At 45.0% G+C, this 21,021-nt stretch overlaps 1 protein-coding gene across 2 annotated transcripts in view; it reads right to left on the bottom strand.

Moving 5' to 3' along the window:
• Positions 1–20,053, bottom strand: part of LOC134150911 (store-operated calcium entry regulator STIMATE-like) — a 37,557-nt gene extending 17,504 nt beyond the window's left edge. For both annotated transcript variants that reach the window (XM_062595115.1, XM_062595195.1), the window contains exons 1-4: positions 19,921–20,053; positions 5,887–5,935; positions 4,952–5,047; positions 2,849–2,970 (exon numbers count right to left, since the gene is read on the bottom strand). In XM_062595115.1, the coding sequence (XP_062451099.1) occupies positions 2,849–2,970; positions 4,952–5,047; positions 5,887–5,935; positions 19,921–20,023 (370 nt within the window). In that variant the 5' untranslated portion in view covers positions 20,024–20,053. The remainder of the gene's footprint in view (positions 1–2,848; positions 2,971–4,951; positions 5,048–5,886; positions 5,936–19,920) is intronic.
• Between the last annotated feature and the right edge of the window lie 968 nt (positions 20,054–21,021).

Below are 21,021 nucleotides of genomic sequence, written 5' to 3'. Positions count from 1 at the left end.
AAACACATAAGACAACCACCATTCTCCAAAGCAAATTCAAACCAAGGCAAAGACTAACCCCCTCCAATCTTTGATTTTAGCAGCTAATCATCTTCAGAAGACAGCATAGCCTTTTCTAATGCAGTTTTCTATACTTAAAGGCAGTCTAAAGCTGAATACAGAAGCAATCAAGAGTAGGCAAAGATGGAGGAACACAAGTAAATAGAAATCTGACTTTCCACTGGCTAAAACCAGGTCTTTCCTGGCTACAGCAATCTTTGGCTAAGACTTTAGGCACCAGAAACTGCTGACTTCATATAGAAGTCTTCCATTTTTGGAAGATAATAAATTTCTCTTAACAGTCACTTCTGGGGAGCTGGTTGCTTACGAGCTATTACTTTTCCTCCGCAGGTTGGAATCTACCTTGCAGATACCAGCCAAGCAACAGGTTCCTCTTATTAATGCAAAACTTTAAGCAAGGATTTAGTTCCCTCTTGTCCAGCTCAATCCAAGTGACTCTCCAATATCGTTTCCCAAAGCCAGGTTAGGGTTAGCCAGGTTTGTTAGCCAGGTTTGTGTAATGTCCCAACAAACATAGGCCTCTGAACTAAGGAAGAGAAGGCTCTCGAGCAGATTCTGGAAGCAAAGTACTAGGAACTTGCTTAAAACAGATTCTGCTGAGAGACTGCTTGGCTCAGAGATGTCACAAAACATCTTCCTAAGTGCTACAAAGATGTCACAAAACCGTTTTCCTAAGTGCTAGAAGGGGTTGAGAGTGATCCAGAGGTTTCTCTTCTAACCCTCTGTTTAAATGTTGTAGATGCAAAGAGGAGGGAAAGGAAAGCATTATTTCTCTATTAATCCAGCTATTGCAATCACTCAGCGAAAAAGTGCATGGTGCCTTGGAGCAGGCAAACCAAATGCAGCATATTTGCAGAGACAGATTAACATTGACTACATTGGAGGAAGACGCAGCCTTGCTCAGATGGTTGGAGCAGCGATGCACAACAGATTTTGTGCTTTCATGATATTCTTCCTTTGCAAGATGGGCTTCTGTTTGTTGGGATACTTAAAGAAATCAAGGGAAAATCTGGTACAGCAATTAGCACAGGAAATGAATCAGTATTTCTGGAGCCTGTATCAGACTGTACCAAGTTTACTGGCATCTTCCAAACTGGTTTGGAAGTTGCCTAACAAACTAGATGAGGATACCAGAGTCCTGCTTCCTCAGCCCTGCAGCAATTTGGACATGCCACTTGACTTCTATCTAACTTTTCCATTGCAGTCTCTTTAGCCAGAAGCCTGCACCAAGAGTGCAGTGGATGAGATAATTCAGCCCTTGAATAAGGGCTTGAATTTCAACAAGCGCAGAGGCTTATTTTTGTTGTTAATGAATACAAGATTTCCTCAGACGAGCAAACTGTTTCTGTAGTCTAAGCCAGCCTTCCAGAAGGGAAAGCTGCAGCTCAGTGGAAGTTCATTACTGCTGTGCAAGGTTAAAGCAAGCCGTCAATACATGTCAACACTACTTCGCTTCTGTTCAAATGTAGACGTGGCACTTGGAGCTGAAGCTGTGGCAGGGTTTAGAGTCCTTATCATTCAAAAGGGAAAAATACCAGTTCTCTAAACTAAGGAATCCAGATATTCTTGGTTTATCTGAAAGACTTCAGTGCTCTGTTCTCAGCTCCTTAACTCTTTGAGAAAGAGCTACTCGGAGGGTTGGAGGAATGTGAGAGGTTGGGGAGAGGGAACAACAGTTGCCATCAAATGCAAGCTGTAAGAATGTTGAACTTCCTCTGCATGAAGTTATTCTGGAGACCATGGTAGACTTTAAAGCCACTCAGGTCTATACAGAAGCATTCAGAGCCTGACCTGCCCAAGTTCCCTGTTTTAGCTCATCTATTCTCATCTCATTCCCAATCTGTAGCTGTTTCTGCAGCCTCACAGATCAGCCTCACCCTTCATCCAGTGCCAAAACGCATTTACCTGGGTGCAGCACTTCGATTATATGCTGAACATCAGCCTGATTAAGAGCTCAGCAAGTTCTTCATGCTAATTCCATTCTGGTCTGAGTTTCACCTGCTCAGTTATTAAACCAGATACTAAAAATTTAAGGGTATAAGGCTATCTTCAGGAAAACAGACTTGGTGATTAAGGTCTTAAAGGTGAGAAAGTGATTTGTATGAATGGATGCATCTTCTAAAGTTAATGGTTGAACTGATCTTTAAATTAGGTACAATGTAAAACAGTGGAAATGCTAATTTGCTTTTCCTCCTTCCCCTGAGGAGCACTCTTCTCCTTGAAGCTGGCTCTCCTCTTTAGAAAGAGAAGTGCTACCCTCTAGTGGGGCTGTCTGAGAAAGGCTTTTGAAACATGCTTTTCCCCCTCATCAAGACAGGAATTGAAGGAAAAAGGCTGTCAGGCTCAGGAGTACTTAAACCTGGTATTTAACATCAACTGGGGAAACCATAAATCATTTGATAATTGAATTTTGGAGCCAGACTATATCCCACTTATGCCTACCATAGCCCTAACCAAATACAGCAACAACTGCATGTCTTGAACCAAGAGACTGGCCTAAAAAAAAATCTTTTAGCTTATTGTACACATGTTCCAGGGGTATATTATTTTCCCAGAAGTGTTCAACCTGCCTCCACCAACTTACTATGCCCAAGTTTGCTTGGCAAGGCAGCAGGCACAAACATTTGCAACCTAGTGACATCCTAGCATTTAACACACTATTGCTAACACTCGACTAGCTCCTTGAAGAAAAACAGATAACTGAAAACAAGTGAGTCACCTTTTTGCAGCACTGCCCAAGCAGCTGGTTAGAGGGAGAAGACTGTGGTAGAGATGTTTTGAGACCTACCGTATTCTCCAAAGACCAGGTACGTGTACTTCCGATGCTGCACAATCCAGGAAACAACATTCACACCAAGCCAGATCAACAGCATCCCCAGCGTGGCATCAAGGATGAAATTAATGAGATAGCTAGGAGCAGAAGAAAAATCCACCTTGTAAAGCTTCAGAATTCAGGTTTTGGCTGTGTTCTTAAATCTCCACAAAACAGTCAAGACCTATTATTTCAATATGGGAAACCATCAGTCTCCTTCCTCCCCATCCCCTCCAAATCTCAAAGTCTCCACTTACCAGTCCATGCTCTCCTCCTTTATTTTACTGGTAAGGATATGGAGTAAATCCAAGAACAGCAGCAGTTTCTTAGTTAAGAGTCTGTTAAGCAGAGAAGGGAGTAGGCTCCACCAACTCCCTGTCTTTACTCATTTGCTCATACAGTATTAAATACTTTTTGGGGTAACTCTAAGCAAGACTAGCCAAGAAAGAGATAACCTGTTTACAGCATCTTCTGTTCCATTTGGATGAATCAAAGTTTCCAAGAATTATAACCGAACCTTTTTGGAATTTCCTAGAGGAAATAAATAAAGCTAGCTTGTTGGGCACTACAACTGCTCTGCAAAGTGTGCAGCAGAAACAGCCCAGCTCATTTACTGTGCAACTCCACGGTTCTCCAGAAAGCAGTGCTGTTAGGGCTGCCTTGCCATTTGGAGCATCTCCAGGTTGCAGACCATGAGGCTGACTGTTTCTGGGACAGGCGTCAGCAGGCACCTGGGATCTCCAAAAGCCTCCGCTTCAGGGTCCCTGCTGCAAATCCAGGAACTAAAGTCCCATCCTCACCAGATGATTTGTGCCTGATGAGTTTGCCTTGCAGCTTTGGATATTTAAGCCCCGTGAGGAAAAAGTGCTAGAGAGCAGGGGACCTGCAGGGATTCTCCAGTGGCTGCAGGGTCCAGGCTCTGATACAAGGCTTTGGTATAGTGTTCTAACAAACTCCAGAAAAAGTATCTGTAACTCAGAAAGCTGTCCAGAAAACGTTCATCAGGTTTTGCAGTCTTTCTGCCAGATGTGGCCAGATTTCTATAGTGTAAGGAAAATACCAAGCATAGTTACAGGCATGAACAGTAACGCGTCCTTTTCCAGTACTCGATAGAGCCTGAGGATAAAGACACAGCAAATGATGATCTGCTTTCAATATCCACCTTGAAAAGATGATATTAGGATTTGCTATAACCTAAGGTTCGGACTGGCTTACTGAAGTGTTCTGCTGCTGAAATTGGAGTACTCCAATACAAATACATGGCTCTTGGTGGTTTGTCACAGGAAAGATACATACAAGGGCCTCAAGTCCAAGGACAGTTTTAAGTTGTCTGGTTCAGAATTACAAATCAAGTAGCACAGGAAAACACACCCTGTGAATGTTTTTTAAAATATATATATATATATATATATATATATATATATAAATCAAGGTGCAGCATTTTAATATATACAAAAGTGGTTGGGTCAGGAGGTTTTAAGTAGCATTCTAAGACCTCAAAAGTTATTCAAATGAGGATGACGTTAATTCTGCAACTATGTTCCTTGCTGCAAGGCAGCTGGTCTGAAAGAAAAAGGTGACTTTGGCTATGAGTGTAGCAACATCTAGCTCAAAAAACCCCAAATCAGGAGTACATGAACACAAGTGTGTACATACAACTGAAGTTTTGAAAGATATCTTTACACTGGATAAAGGTCTTCACCCATGCAGTTAGGAAAGCATCCTCAGCGTTCCTTTGAGACCAGCCAAACTGCAGAGGCAGGCACACAAATAAATGGCATATTTAACTATTGCAGTTGTGTGGGAAACTACTACACTGGCTATGGCAGCACTGAGCCAGTATCTTTCAAGGTGCTTTTAAGCATCAGAAAGGCACTGTCACAGCCTGCCCCATCTCCATCAGACGAGGAAACTGCAAAAACCATAAGACAATCCAAATCCTGAAAATAAGCGGGGCACTATTTAACCCTGTGGAATACTTCGAATGCTTCAGTTTCTACTATATATGACACTTTCTAACATGTTTAGTCTCCCCTTCTACAGATTCAGGACATTAACACGAGCATCTCACATACTTACAGAGAGCAAGGGTCCTGTTCAGTGAGATCAGACAGAAAAACATTGGCAAAGTGGATGAAGAGGGCACCTATTGCCTGCTTGGAGGTATCATAAAACCTGAAGAAAAAAAAAAAAAAAAAAAAAAAGCAATAAGATCTGGCTCCAGCAGAACTGGAACATCAGCAGCAGCCACCCAAAACAAAGGCACCGGATTGATCTACTTTCCTCTAAGAGATATCCACATTTCTCAAGTCACACATGGTGAAAAGTTGTAGTTTGGCAGATCTAAGTAGTTTGGGAAGGAAAAAAAAGTCCCAACCCCTTTGCCCCCCCCCCAAAACCCACACACTCCAGCATTGTAGTCTTGCAAACCTTCATATGAGACTTACTAGTGACTTTCAGACCACAGTGAAGGGAAGTCTACCTCCAGTGCCCAGCTCGGCCTCAGCTTCTCTGACCAGTACTAGGTGCAGAGGTGCCGTCAGCTTGCTACATCTTATAGCACAGTGGTGCTTCATATAGGTGTCCTAAGCTGACAGCTAGTCATAATCTGCTGTCTTCCACCAGAACACAGCCAAACGCATGTCTGGGCTGAAACTGAGCTGGGTTGGGGCTATTACCAAAATGATAAACTTAACTTTGTGATTATCTGTGATTCACTTAAGGAAGAAAAATCCTGTCTAGAACACTAGTCATGTGGGGTTATACCAGCAGAATGGAGAGGACCATAACCTAACAGTTCAAGTCACCTGCAGCAAAATAAGCCTGACTGAAGTAGTAAGGCAGGGCTTTTACTTCTAGGGATTACTAGCTTCTCTATCAAGGTTTCCCTGGGAAGATACACAGTTTCATTTAATAACTCAACATGGGATATTCAGAGAGCCTAGGAGGCTGCAGGATCCAAGAAAACACATGCATCTATAATAGTGTTTTAAGCTCTAAATTAAAAATCTCACCATATCCTCCAGGGGCGTCTCTCTTCCTTTGGTTCCTTAAATCGTTTTACTACAAAGAAATGGTTAGAGAGGTTAGGTTAACCAGCAGAACTGAACTGATACATCTCCAATATACCAGTTGTATTGCTGATCTCCAATGCAAAAGCAGTCAAAAAGATCTGGAGGACCCTCAGCATTTGCCAGTCTAAGGCTGAGCAGAACCAAAGAACCCGACTTCAAATTATGCAGACTCAAAGGATGCACCCACAAATCAGGAGGTCAAACACCAGAGCTATTTTTGGAGGTAGGCACATACTTCTCACTCCCTTCAATTGCGCAGCGTTTTACACCATGGGAAGCAGCCTGAGGGAGGCTGGAGAAGTCCATCACTATCCATCATCCTTGTGAATTCTGCAGTCAAACATGAAATCATAGTAGTAACAGTCAAACAACGTGGCCCAAGAGTCCATTAACTTTTCAAACCACAGCATCACAACAAAGCCATTTCCTAGTTGCAGCTACCTGGACAAGATGACCTTCAGAAAGCAGGACCTTGCCATACCTTTAGCATAAGGATACCAGTGCCAAACTTTAAAGCCTTGCAAGTTGGCACAGCTTCAGACCTGTACTAGCTAGCTGGAGGCAGTATTAAAATACTGTTTTGTTACACAGCATTTTGCAAGTCAACCAACTACCGATGTGGAGAAGTTGTGAAGCAACAGGTAAAAGTGCTGGGGAGAAGCTAGCCAGTGAAACAGATCTTCTGCCATAAGCTGCAGGAGTATAATGGAAATAAGATGAGAGTGATGACACTGAGTTTCTGAAGCCTCAAGCTTAAAACCTGCCAGAGGCAGACCAGCACTCCACTTGGCCAGAATGGGACAGAAAGCCAGCCTTTATCACCCCAAATCCAGCCATCCCTGTAATATTGCCTCTAAACTCAGAGAGCTTGCCTGCTGTGCACAGCCCGAGAGATGTGGCTCTGATACCACCCACCAGAAGCCCTGAAAAAGATATTTGAAGCAACTCTTTTTAATGGGTTCAGAAGGTATTGCTTTTTGCAGCCCTTCAGGGTGTCTTTATCTACATGAGTCCTCCTATGCTGGCTATTAGAGTTGCTGCTCTGGGCTTTTTCCAGCTACTACCTGTAGATAAAGGCAGGTTTGTTTCTTCCTTGATTCTGTTCATCAGCATTGCAGAAGTGTCTCAGAGGGTCCCAGTTAACTTGTCCTGGAGAACCGGCAGAGCACTGATGCTTTCCTTGTGCAACTCATAGCTACTAATGGAAAAGTTCCACATCACACACACACAAAAAAAAAAAAAAATCATCTGGGATAGTTTAAATGTCAGTCCAGTCTTCATTTTCTTAATAAAGTGGTTTTGGTGGCATTGTGTTATTCTATGGATGTTAACAGCTACATCTAGAGCTATAGACACTGCAGTTACCACCACTTTCTCAGTCATACTGCCTCCAAACTTCAGGAAGAAACAGAGGTTGCACATCCCAGATCTTGACTCAGCTGCTGAAGCAACTTGCCTCCTCAAAGGCTCTAATGAGCTCAAGATGCACAGCAGATTAAATCCATCACAATCAGTTCTCAAACATGCTGCCAGCTTGAACAGGATTCAGAATCAAAATAACGAGCTGTGATATTTTTTTGGAGATGAGAAATACACTGAAAAACACGGAATGGAAAAAACAATAATTCAATACATCCTCTCTGTTCCCAACAGTCCAGCCCAGGACACGTGCAGATCAACTGTTCGGTGGTGCCATCTAGTGGAACTGGAAGCCTAAAAGCAGCAGGACATGTAAGTATGATTGAGTGTGCAGTGTACAACCCTGCTACGGTATACACCCTTGGGATTGTTTCTGGAAGTGTTAATTGCCAGATCCTCACAAACCTAACAGAAGTGCCCAATAAAGTTGCTGGGTAGATCACCTGGGATGAGCACTCTCGCTGTGCAAGCAGCCTATTCCTGCAAACACCCAGATGGACAATCCGTTAATCTGTGTCGCTAAGCCTTCATTTTTGGAGCACTATGGTCTGCTTCTTTAAGCAGCAACCAAAAGCCAGAGCAAACACGCACCATCCTGCTAATCTGCCATCCAGCTTCTGCTGCCTCATCGTCCCACCTACACATATTCTGCTGCCACCTTCAAGTTTACAGCCAGAAAAGGGACTTTTCTGCAGTGCTGAGGGTTCTTGGAACATGAAGACACTTCCTAGGGCTTAATGGTAACATGAAGACAGGACCCAATGTGCCATGGATGAGAGCAGAGCCGTGGGAGCCACAGGGATCAGCGGTGTAAGGAGATGCACTTTTAGATACGAGTTTCCCTGCTCCCCTTGGGGGGGGGGGGGGGGTAAGGAGGCACAAGCAATCCCTCTGGTCCACTTTAGATCACTAACAGTGCTGATTAAGGCACCCCATCAGCACAGCATTTGGCACAATTTGTTACCCAGCTTTCTCTACATTTCACCAGTCAGTTGATCTTTCGGGAAGTGAAATCAGAGAGGCTAACAGCTTCTGTCCAAGTAGGAACTTTCCTATTAAAAGCCAGAAATGATCTAGTCCAGGCACACCACAGTGCCCCATGGGCATCCCATGAAAACCCACAGGGAAGCTTACTCCACACTGGGAATCTGACAAAACTTTCTCCCCCTGCTCAGTGGTGCAAACACACATTTTTTGGCAGATCAGAACTCAGCTTTTGGAGTCGCAGCACTGGCAAGCCTTGCAGCTCCATAGGGAAAAAGCCTGAAAGCACAAGTTGTGCAGGCTCCGCATGCCAGAAGGCAAACAGACCTTCGGGGTCCAAAAGTAGAGTCAGCACCAGGGCATGTGCATTCCCCCCCTCACTCCTTGCAGGGATGGGGGCACTGTGTGCTCTTAGAAGCCCTGCTGTCCGTCTGTCCTGGAGAGGGAAAAAAAATCCCAGTTGTACATGAGTATACTTGACATCACTACAAAAGTGTTTGCTCCCCATCAGCAGAAACAAGCTTTTTTTTCAACACCGATTCCCCCAGGGAGGCAAATTACATTTCACCCATTCACAGGCAAAAGACTTATGGACTAACAAAGCTGCTCAGCTGGCCAGGAGTACATAAACTGAACCCAACAAACTTGTTCAGCTCACCAGGCAGAGAGCACTATGCTGATGAGGAGCTGCTAAACCCATCTGCAGGCCACCAAGCCAGGCAGCTGACCATTAGCCTGACTGCAAAAGCATCAGTGATGATTTTCATTGTTTTCTTAATGAAAAGTGACATGTTATGTATCCACAGCCATTCAGGCTAGAAATACAGTAATTCAGTGCGATAAGATGACAAGTAAGAGGTAAGAAGTTAATGGTGTGGTGCCTTGTTGAACATAGCTTGTCATGCCTCATTAGATTTAAGAGAGTTATCTGAGACTGTGTAATTATCAAAGACAGTAAAACTGTTGTATTAAAGATAAAAGCTAGTATTATAGAGAAATAATTAACTGCTTAATAGGGCATTTACTGTGCGAAGCTGCAGCAGGCTGTCTCTGAATTCAACCAGAAAGCCAGCCAAGATTACTGCAGCTTAAACAGGCAACGGAGTAGATCAGTAGCTGTGACCCAGAGGTTACGGGTGATGTTAAATCCACATAAAAGTGGTTCCAGGTCTTTGAAAGCTCAAGGAGCTGATAAAACCCTCTTTGAAGGAGCGCTGCTTCTTTTGCGCTTTGGGAGCACAGTAGGGCTCTGGTAGCAGCTGCCTGAACAGCCCTGGGGGGCTGCACAGCCACATACTCAGCTGGTTGAGGATGGCTAACACCCCCTTGGCTCTTCTTATCAACGCTCACGAGGGTCAACACCGTTTCCATCAACTGTGGGCAGTTTGTTGTTACCATTTTTCAGACCAATCCAACCTTAACATCGAGCAAATCTGTACATTCTCATGCGTGCAGCAAGCAAACAAGAAATGTGATCATGAGTAACTCATTTTTTTCCCCCTTGTTTGAGAGTTAGTGTGTCAAGGAGAGAACCCCTCATCTCATTAGATTATAGACTATAGAAATGTCTTTTCTCAGCAGTGCCAACAGCCACTGCATCGATATTTTAACTCGGCCTCCCTTTGCAGCTTTGCCCATATGTAAATCAAGCTGTTTGATGCAGAGCAGCAGTGTTACTGCACACCTCTACAGCGAAGCAACACTTCCAAACTACAGGCTACCTGCAAGGATAAGTTAGGCAGCCATCTAGACCACATGATAGGCCAAACTACAGGTGTCCCATAGCCACATGCTATGTGGGATGTAGATCTTGGTCAACATGTTATATGCATACAATAAGGAGCCCTGATCTCACTTGGTACCTCTCTGTATCACCACTAAATGGCAAACTAGTTTGAGTAACACATCAAGTAAAATTCACATGAAGCTATTTAAAAAGATTTTGGGGGGAATTTAAGGGGAAGAAATTATCAGTCAAGGCACAGAGTAGCTTTCAAACATATGTTTCAATGTCAAGAGAAGCAGTGAACCCCAAAAGTTAAATACAGGCTGGGAATAATTGTTCCAGAGTTAGCTTAAAGCAGGGAAGCTTAAGGAATCGGCCTCAGCTCTCATTTCCACTAGCTGCGTAAAGTCTGGGTGTTCGCAACATGTTCAAGTCAAGTCTCAGCTCCATTTGCCTCATGGAAATCAGATTTGCTTTGGCAGCTCATATTTAGTGCCAACTCGGTGGCAAGCTACTTGAAAATAAATTACCCAAGAGCAGTAGTTAAGAGTCCAATAACATCTGCATTTTGTTTGGACTTCTCTGGATGGGAACAGTTCACAGTTCAGATCATTTAGTGAGCCCTGGAAGATAAGGAACCAGTATGAGATCAGAGATGTGTGCATAAGAAGAGTCTGTCCTTTGATTTTGATGCAGGGAAGCACATCAGAAGCTCTACAGCACAAGTGTAGCGAGTGAAAGAGCACAGCTGAGCAATCATGTTGGTAGTAGGAAATGCTGACATATAAAGCGAGCAGAACAGAAGTCAATGAAGAGATTGTTCAGAGCTCGTGATGCTCTCGAAGCAATCGCTTTAGCTCTTAAGCACAGTGCTCAAAATATCAAGTCACTACAGACTGACTCTTTCAGGATCTTTACAGTGAGTTTAAAAACTTGAATGCCAGTGGACTTTCTGAAAAACAAATCTGAACACATAGAAACGAATCAGAAACATGAAGAAAACAAAGCTTTAAGACACTAAAATCCCATCTCTGTTAGGCCAGACTAAGCCTTCACAACCTAGAGCCAGTCAGTTCCAGAAGCCTGAACTTTTTAGTTATTTTATTATCCTCCTTGTTAAGCTTTGCTGACAGATCCTGTGCTCCAAGCAATGCTCTGTACCTCACTGGCTGTTCACTGTCCAGTCCCAGCGCTTACACTTACAGTCACTCTTCAAAAGCTCAAGTAGGGCTTGAAATAATGGAGATGGGATGAGTAATGGTAACTGCGTGTGGGAAGAGAGGATGGAAAACCATCCAAGGTCTTCAAAAAGCACCTAGGCCTGGAGTTATCAGATGTTAGCATGAAAGACAGCATCCTTTGAAACTTCAGAAGATCTTGCAGAAGTGTTGCCAGTCAAGCATGAAGATTCTCTAAGCACTACCACTGCACCCACATGGGGTCAGAGAATTAGAAAGTTTTGGTCAAGTAATAGACTTAAGATCTCCCAGTGCCCCATGCTTTCTTGAAAGATAGAAAGCGTGAAATGCAGTGCATGGGAAACTAATACTGATAGCCTACCAAGTTGCACCTTTTAGCACAAAGTAGAGTTATCTAGTGCTCTGAGGAAGAACAAATTTGGGAGTTGCATCAAGTCAGTTTCCCCTTCAATAGCAAAAACACAATAAATGATACATACTTCTGCAGCAAACTCCACAGGTTGACACGAGATGCTGGGCAGAGCAAAGCTGAACCCCTCATACTCAAGGCAGCTTCAAAGAACAGTAAAGAGGGTGGTTACTAGTAGTAAAATAGTTCACACTGTAATGGCAGAAATGCATTTCCTTTGGAAAGACTCCAAAAGTGGTCTTCCAGAACAAAAAAAAAAAAAAAAAAAAGGAAGCTCATGGTATCACTATTCAAAAGCTTCACACAAAACTCACAAGAAATACTTTCCCCTTACACAAGGGCTACATTCAAACATATCTTCCTAGAAAATAATAGCACTGAAGTGTTGTCTCACAACCCAATACAGACTCAGAACCAGCCCCTCTCACTTCTCTACAATGAAATTCAGTCCTCTGGTGTTCATAATGCAGCCCCACAGCTCCTATGCCACTTGATGATCCTGTGTACTAACTACAGATGTTTTGTACATCCAAGATGACTTTCTATCTGCAGCTGAGCTGCCTACCGCAGGGTGAGCAATCAGGAGTTTAGCCCTGAAGGATGTAGACTGCTCCAAAGTGCACCACCCTGCAGCAGCATAGAGGTAAGGTGCTGTCTGACCATGCAGCCTTGTGATGCAATACATCTCAAGAGAAAGGCCAGGCAGATGGGAAACAGCTCTTCCTAGAACAGTCAAAAGACCAAGGTCCATCCCACTACCTCAGAGTGAGTGAAGCACCACTGAGATGACAGCCTACCTTCTTGAATCAGTGTCCTCATAAATTACCACTCTCCCCCTACTTGGCTCTGGTTACCACTAACAAAAGTCATAAAGTTAAGCAAAGTGGAAGGAAGATGAGTGACAATTTGAAAGAGAAATACCCTTCCCAAAGCTGGGAAAAAAAAAAAAAAAAAAAAAAAGGCAGAGTAGGAAACAAAATACTCCCAGGCCTTTCCTATTCAGCTATGGACAATAAAGTTCGTATACACTTGAAATTCCCCAAAGACCACCAGGCTAAGATGAAGTTGGACATCTGAATAAAGACCTTTGAAATATAAGAAGTTTCTTTAGGAGATGAGACATTGATTACAGATCTGTAAAGAGTTAGAAAACTAAAGGAATCTACTGCTGGTTAGCAAAACAGACCCCTAAGTAAGGTTTTACAATTAAGTTTCCCCTCCCCCCCCCTTAATTTTCAGCTTATTTTCCTAGGAAGAGTTTGGGCACACTTGACTGTTTAGCCATACCTTCTCCTTGAAGGATCGGTCTGCAATCAACCACAGACTTCAAAAGGCAAATTGACAGCTCCTTTCCAAACCTCAAAAGAAAAAACCTCTAGGATTGGATTTACTGGAGATCCAAGTGTGATGCACACTGAGCTCAGTGATAGACCCTAGAGGATGAATGCTGAAGAGCCTGCTATTAGCAGCACTGGAGAAAGCACTGCAGAGTTGGTACATGGAACAAATACTCCAAAAACTGGACTTCTGCGCCCAAGTTGCTCTGTCACCTCCTTTTAAGGTGGGCTAGCTAGATTACCTACCATAAAGCAGTCGCTAGTGCCAGGAAGCCCATCTCAGGGCAACATCACATTACCAAGAAGGACAGTACTTTTTCTTCTGCAAAGACGGGAAATAACTCAGAACTACTGAACCAGAAAGCAAACAGTATAAGCGGAGGCTGGGCAGGGGAGAGCTTATCTACAGTAGTCTCCAATAACACTTTTCCACCTATTTAGAAGGACACACCCTTTCCCAGGCTCAGGTTTTTCCAAGCCCTGGACAGGAAGAAGTCAATATATGCAGGATACAGAGGCCAAAAGCCTGGGTTCTGCACTATTCTTAGCCTGAACATGCAGCTACTCAGACAGCTTGACCTGGGACACAATGGGAGGAAACAGCAGCCACTGTTCACACAGACTGGCTAACATGCTGCTCACAAGATAAGTGCATGCCTGAGCTGGGAAGATTCACAACATAGATCCACCACAAGGTCCACAGAGCAAGACTAGTTGCCTGTTAAAAAAACTCAAGAGATAGAAGGGAGTATTTAAATGAAGAACCTATACAGCAGGAGATTCACAGTATAAAGTTGAAATTGGTGAACAAGAGCAAGGAGTTAGGGTGTAGATGGCCTGGGATCTGTTCTCATCACCTGCACAGATGATTCTATGGCAAGTCAGGTTGACCTAGCCCCAGTTTCCCATCTTTACCACAGATATGGGACCCCTTGCTTTTTAATACAGCATAGCTGCAGTAACTGCACTTTGAGATTCAATCAGTTTCTTAGAAACAGTGTTATAAAGACATGGACCTTCTTAAAGTTTAGCAGCAAGAGTTCTATTAATGTTTAAGGAATCAGAGTACTGCAGTGACTTGCATTCTCTAGTGTGCCCCAGATGTATTTAGTCATTCCAGGTCCCTCTCAAATGTCCTTATACCCACACTTCAAGAACATAAGCATCTGTAGCAAAACTGCAGAGGATATTTCAAGAAAGAAACAGGAATAGAAGATATGCTCTGGATTACTGTTGTGTCAGAAGGACACAAGTCAGGAGGACAACAAAGATGATACTAGCTCCTACTGAAGACAAGTAGCTATTGCTGAGCTAGTCTACAGCATCTTCCAGAGAAAGTTTCTTCTGTAATAGAGCGCTCTGACTTGCACGAGAAGCATGTGCCAACTGCAAGTTTAGACATACAGCAGTACCCAGCTGGAGCAACAGCCCCACAGAAAGTCTTTAAGTCCTACATGATGACATGCTTTGGAGCTACAAGGCTGATGTGGGGGCAGAGGAAAGCAATCATTCTATTTTTCAAAAACATCTACACTCTGAGATCCAGTGCGATAGCTGCTCCTCTCCCCCTTTCTTGTGTAGTTACTGAAGCTACTTAGCCCATACATCTTTACTCCTCACCCAACCTGACAGTTATCCAGAGTCCAGCAAGAGAGCACACTCAGAACCCTTACCCAGACCCTCAGAGCAGCACCACCTCCCCATCACCCATCCTACAGAGAAATACCAAGGACTGGAGCATCCACCTATCTGGGCACATGAACAGCCCAAGTTTAGGCCACATAGTGCTTTCGGAGTGCGTCTCAGTTTCAAACTATGCCTCAAGCAGTGAAGGGTGTATCACCCCCGTGGGTCTTATTTCTATGGAGATTTTTATGGCTCTCACCCAGCATTCAAGTGCCTGGTGGTCATAAAGCATACCTTGAAATAACAACTATTAGTCACATTTTATACGTTGAGAACTGGGCAAGGTATCTGATGTCACAGTAAATCCGTCAGGAGATCTGGCTCGGGGCAGGGCCCTAGCTAAAATTCAGAGAGTCTCTTAACTCTTTCTTGAGAGAAGCAGTTTTCAACACAGAGCTCCACTAGGCTGCAGGTAAAACATTCCCTGTTTAAAACCTGTTTATCAAGTGATTTATCTCAAGAACACAGGGTAACATATCGTTAAGAGAATGAAACCTTAAGAATGAAGTGACACAGCTTGATTGGCACTTTAAACATTGTCACAGTTCACAGGTTTTTCATAACCATACTGTTAAGACAGTTGAAAGTTTAACAGATTTCTCCTTAGAGCTTTACTTGCTCCATCCGTTAACCAGAGAAGACAAGTTTCACTGTCATGTCCCTTGTACAGTGTTGAAAGTCATCTATAAATCACTTGTTCCCCTGTGGTATAGAACCTCTTCAGCAAGGTGTTTTGCAGTCTTTGTGTTAAGGATAACTTTTAAAGCAGTCCTGGTCTGGGAGCTCATTTGTCAGCTCACCCAACGCATTCATCCCTTTCCAAAACCAGGACCCTCACAACATGAATTTAGCACACAGCTTTCATTGCTTGATTTAGCTGACAAAAAGGTGGCTTCCAAGAACAGGTCAATACAATTAAAATTCAAAAGCTTTGTAAAAAGCTGCATTCGGCTTAACTAAGCACATCAAATCCTCTGCAGACCTCCCAACTTGCAAAGCACAGCGTGTATTTTCAAGCTTAGCCAGTTTTCAGATGTACTGAAGCAGAAGAAAACTGTGTCTCAAGACATCTGCCACACATAGGTTTTTAACCCACAAACTTGCACGTAAATTGACTATTACAGTCAGCAAAGCCTTGTACTTCACACCTCCAGAGAGAAAGTTCACTTTTGTAATTTGTTTTTCCTCCACAAAAGGCATCTGCAGTGGTGATGCTCCCATTTAAATATGCATCAAATCACAGTTATGCATTTACATCAGAAGTAAGGTCAGCAGAGCCTGTCTCGTGCTTGCTAAGTTCTGCAGTGCTCTTAAGTCCTGGGAAAGTTTATTTCAGAACAGCATGGAAGCCTGGATAGATCAAACATGAAGCCGAACATATCCTTCATTTATTTCTTTGCCTTTGACACACATGCACACTTCCACCCATCCTTAAGAGATATTTTCAGCTTAGAAGTCAAAACGCCACATAGTAAGGACGCAGGATAATTGTGAAGCACAGAAACAACACAGTAATTCAAAGTATGTACAGCAACAAGCCTGAACACAGCACTGACTCAAAGTTGCACTGAAGCAAGGTACTTAGTCTGGTTTATCTGATCAAGATGATAATTAGTGCTGGTTCCACTAAACTCTTCCAAAATTCAGACACGTCCACATACTGGGAGACTGCCTCCCATTTTCCCTAGCCAGTAACGCGCTATCCTGGAGAAAAATGCATTGCAAGGTCAGCAGTTAAGCCCACGGTTCCTTGCAATAATTAGCTTGGGAACCAAGTAAATACACAGTTTAGGGAGTAGTGTTTACATTCTTCACCAGATATTTTGCACCACAACCCAGAGATTCACTGCTTGTTTTGAGTCAGTTTGTGACTCCAGTTCTGTGATCCTGCCTTGAGACGAACTATTCAGACCAGAATTGTAAAATGTTACCCTCATTGCTATAGGTCACCTCCATCACTACAGGTCCAACCTGGAAGATCCAGTATCATGCTCCCAAACACAAGCAACACTGTCTTCTTAGTGTAAGCTCAAGGCAAGATGTGCTAAAGAACTTTCGCAGTGACGTGCAAATGGAGTTGTTGGGGCCACTACTGTCACATTAGACAGGTCCATTCACAAAAGGCAAGCTGAAATCCAGGTTTCACTGCTTGAAGAGGAGTATGGAGCTCAACCCAGTACAACTCTCCCCACCTAGCTATATGAACTCTTGGAAAGAGTTAAGCATGTTTTGGCACCTGCAGCACAAGTGTTACCAAACTTTACTCACGAGCTCAAGAGGGCTGCAGGGACAGAGAAATTCAGAAGAGTAATAAATGGCCTTAGGTGCCCCCCTGCACTGTTTGTCATGGGGTAAGAGACAAATATACCAGCTCCAAGGAAAGTTTTTTCATTTCACAATGGAAAAAGATCTTTGAACTCCTAAATTCTGCTTCTGCACTCCAGTCCAACTACAAAGGCAGCTGTGGCTAAGATTTCTAAGAGCTTCCCTCATTCCAGAAGGATTTGCTGTTCCAGGCTGCAAGTTTGGCACCTCCTGCTGGCCTACAGCCCCCTCCTTGCAACAGGTTTAAACTGAACAGCAGCAACTGCAAGGATTCAACCTTCAAGTCACATCCAGCATCTGCAGCTGAGATAACCATAACATGCTTTCTCCTTTCATTTGGCTGATAATCAATCAGACCAATGCATAAGACCAGCCAATTCATGTGTATTTGGGTTCTCCCACCAGGTTGGCAGGAAGTAGTCTTTCCAGACCCACAGAAGACAACTTCAGGGATAGAAACCCTTCCACTAACAGCATATAATCGTACCCATCCTGGAATAGGCTATATTAGTGACTGTCCATGTTGTAGCTGTATGCTCTGTGAGCACGCCCCATGTACAAGTGCTGGGGGAACACCACCTTATAGCTAGCCTGAGTTCTTCAAGATTCCCAAGTCCTCTGTATAGTATTTACACACTCTTGAAACTTTCCCTGATCAAATTTCTTCTTTTTTTTTTTTTTGTTGTTTTTAAAAGACTATTTCCCCATTTCATACCTCACAGTTGAAGAGCTGTAACTGGATTTCCAATTCAACAGCACTACGAAAATTGAAAAAGGCCGATTTTCAACAGGTGAGACTTTTCACAGGATAATAATCCATGCTTTCTAGACCAATTGCTTCTTCTAGGCATCTTGGCATACACAAACCAGCATGCACAACACAACCCTAGGAACATCACTTTCCTCTGGCAAGAGGTCTGAACCTAATACAAATCATTTGAAATTCCCACAATACAGTTCCCCCACCAAGCTTGTTATGCTTGACCATGTTTCTTTTGGAAACAGCTTGTTAGAGGCATAATGAAGAAATGCTACCTGCGTAGCTCTCTAGCCATGGCTTCTCCTACAGCTAAGGCAAACTTGAGCTTTATAGCAAAACAATAATACACAGACTTGCATTCTAGTAAAAATTAAATACCCATTCATTGACCTGCAAGACTAAGCAAGCTGGCCTACAGCATCCCATTAAAGCAGAAATCAGACATACGTATCACAAACACACATTCAAGAACACCACAGTACGAAAGGAAAAAATATTAAGATGGGCCAACCATCAATTCCAGTGAAATCAGACAGCGTACCAAGACTTAGACGAGGCAGTCATTCAGCTGTGACTGCCCAGCTTCACACTGGGCTTGAGTGAAGATGCAGTCAAGGTTCCCAGGAGCATTTTAGACTCTGAATGCATATTCTGCTTCAGCTCAGGAGGCTCCCACACCCCACAGCTGCTCATGCCTTCTCCTCCCCAGGAGGCTGCCAGCTGAATGGTTCACACAAAAGCTCCAAAAGCTGCTTTGGGGGGAGTTATTGGTTAACATAAGGTCATTGGTAAGCCTGTTACTACTGAAATGCACTACGAGTCAGCATGCAAACAGCCTCAATGGCAGATCTGAGAAAGTCTCCAGCAGGGAGTGTGTAAATTGGGCATAGATGAGAAACAGCTGGGGTGAATTAGGGACAGACAGCCCTGCTGCAGCCAGAGATGCTGTGTTTGAGATCCCAGGGTTGTAAATACATCTACTTTTAGTGCCCCAGCCAGCAATTCTTCTGCAGTTTTAGTCACTGAGGGGATTCACTGTGAATCCACATACGGTCAACTTTCAGCTTCTCCTTAACCAAGGGGCTGCTAGCGTCCAAAGAAACAGTAGCCTTACGCCATAGAGGTTAAAACCAGTAGCCCGGAGTTGAGGATTTGCTCTCAGTGATTATGAAGCCCTCAGCCATGGGACTATTTTGGTAGTATTACCTGGTTTTATGAGATCACTCCATGGAGTTTACAATCAATTAACCTGCATGCACACAAATCACCATAACATGAACAGAAAGACCAAGTTAGCCTGTTTTTCTTGTCAATACCCAGTGAAATACAGGCAGCAAAGCATTAGAACTGGGCTACTACAACTGGAAAAAGCTACTGGTTATCACAGAAGAGGTTTGCTGCAGCTTTCTCTGGTTTCTGGTTACAATCACAGTTCTGGAGTTCTGCCTTCAAAAGGGTTTTCCAGAAACAGGCAAGGGACTACTTAACCAGAGAACCTGAAGTTTCAGTTCACAGTCACAAGTTTTCACACAAGGAAAACAGATTGAAGTCTGCCTCATTGCTCCATTTGTGCCAAATCACTTAACTGAATGGTTAAGCAACTCACACATTGCTGTGAACGCAGACAGCACGGAGCAACAGGTTATCCCAGCTCTTATTAGCGTCCCCTCACATCTCTCTTCTCACTACTCAGCCACTTTGTATCATTACCATCCCTTCACAATAAGTAACAAGACAATTATAATTTAAGGGCAGCCCTGTGCTGCTGAATTACCTCCCGATACCGAGATCTTGGATTTTTAGCACGCGCATCTCTTCCTTTGAGGCTGAGCAACCTCCTTCTTAGGCCTCTCAAACCCTAACCACTTTGTAGCCTCAGCAAAGTGAAAACACGCAGTAGCACAACTCAGCTAAGGGAAACGCCAGCAGCGTTCAACCTGAGGCCAGCGCTAGTTCGGTCGGATTCTCTCACCTTCTCGCTGGCACAACACTGGCTCACAGCGTTAGTTTTCACCCGTCATTACACTCTTACAGGCGACCGAGCAGTTGCTCCTGCAAGCAGAGCCAAGCCGGAGGCACCGGAGCTGCGCGCTCGAGGGGAAAACCGGCCCCGCGGGAGCGGTACTCACGCATGAGGGTGCTGAAGGCGCCCAGCGCCAGCAGCGCCTGCAGCAGGACGCCGAAGCGGCCGAGGAGCGCGCCGCTGCCGCAGCCGTGCGCCGCGGGGGCCATCGCGGGAGCGGAGCGGAGCGGAGCGGGGCAGCGCGGAGCCCCGGCGCGCTCTAGGCGGCCCCCGGCGGCAGCGGGCGCGGCCCGGGGCGGGGCGCGGGGGCGGGGTGGGCGCAGCTGGGCGGGGGAGGGGGATGGTGCCGGCTGGGATGGGGAGGTGGGGATGATCCTGGCTAGGATGGGGAGGTGAGAATGGTCCCGGCTAGGACGGGGAGGTGAGAATGGTCTCAGATGGGCTGGGGACGTGGGGATGGTCTCAGATGGGATGAGGATGATCCCGGCTGGGCTGGGGGTGTGGACTGGGGAGGTGGAGATGGTCCCGGCTAGGATGAGGAGGTGAGAATGGTCTCAGATGGGCTGGGGATGTGGGGATGGTCTCAGATGGGCTGGGGAGGTGGAGATGATCCCAGCTAGGCTGGGGGTGTGGGCTGAGGAGATGGGAATGGTCTCAGATGGGATGGGGAGGTGGAGATGGTCCCGGCTAGGATGAGGAGGTGAGAATGGTCTCAGATGGGCTGGGGACGTGGGGATGGTCTCAGATGGGCTGGGGAGGTGGAGATGATCCCAGCTAGGCTGGGGGTGTGGGCTGAGGAGATGGGGATGGTCTCAGATGGGATGGGGAGGTGGAGATGGTCCCGGCTAGGATGAGGAGGTGAGAATGGTCTCAGATGGGCTGGGGACGTGGGGATGGTCTCAGATGGGCTGGGGAGGTGGAGATGATCCCAGCTAGGCTGGGGGCGTGAGCTGGGGAGGTGGAGATGGTCTCAGATGGGATGGGGAGGTGGAGATGATCCCGGCTAGGCTGGGGGTGTGGGCTGAGGAGGTGGAGATGGTCCCGGATAGGATGAGGAGGTGAGAATGGTCTCAGATGGGATGGGGAGGTGGAGATGATCCCAGCTAGGCTGGGGGTATGGAAATGGGGAGCTGGGAATGGTCCTGGCTGGGATGAGGGTGCGGGGTGGGGAGGTAGGGATAGTCCTGGCTGGGTTGGGGCTATGGAG

This window comes from Rhea pennata, chromosome 1, assembly GCF_028389875.1.
Source record: "Rhea pennata isolate bPtePen1 chromosome 1, bPtePen1.pri, whole genome shotgun sequence".
In the NCBI taxonomy this organism is placed as follows: Eukaryota; Metazoa; Chordata; class Aves; order Rheiformes; family Rheidae; genus Rhea; species Rhea pennata.
Note: the sequence above shows the minus strand (reverse complement) of the source record. Positions and strands in the feature narration are given on the sequence as shown.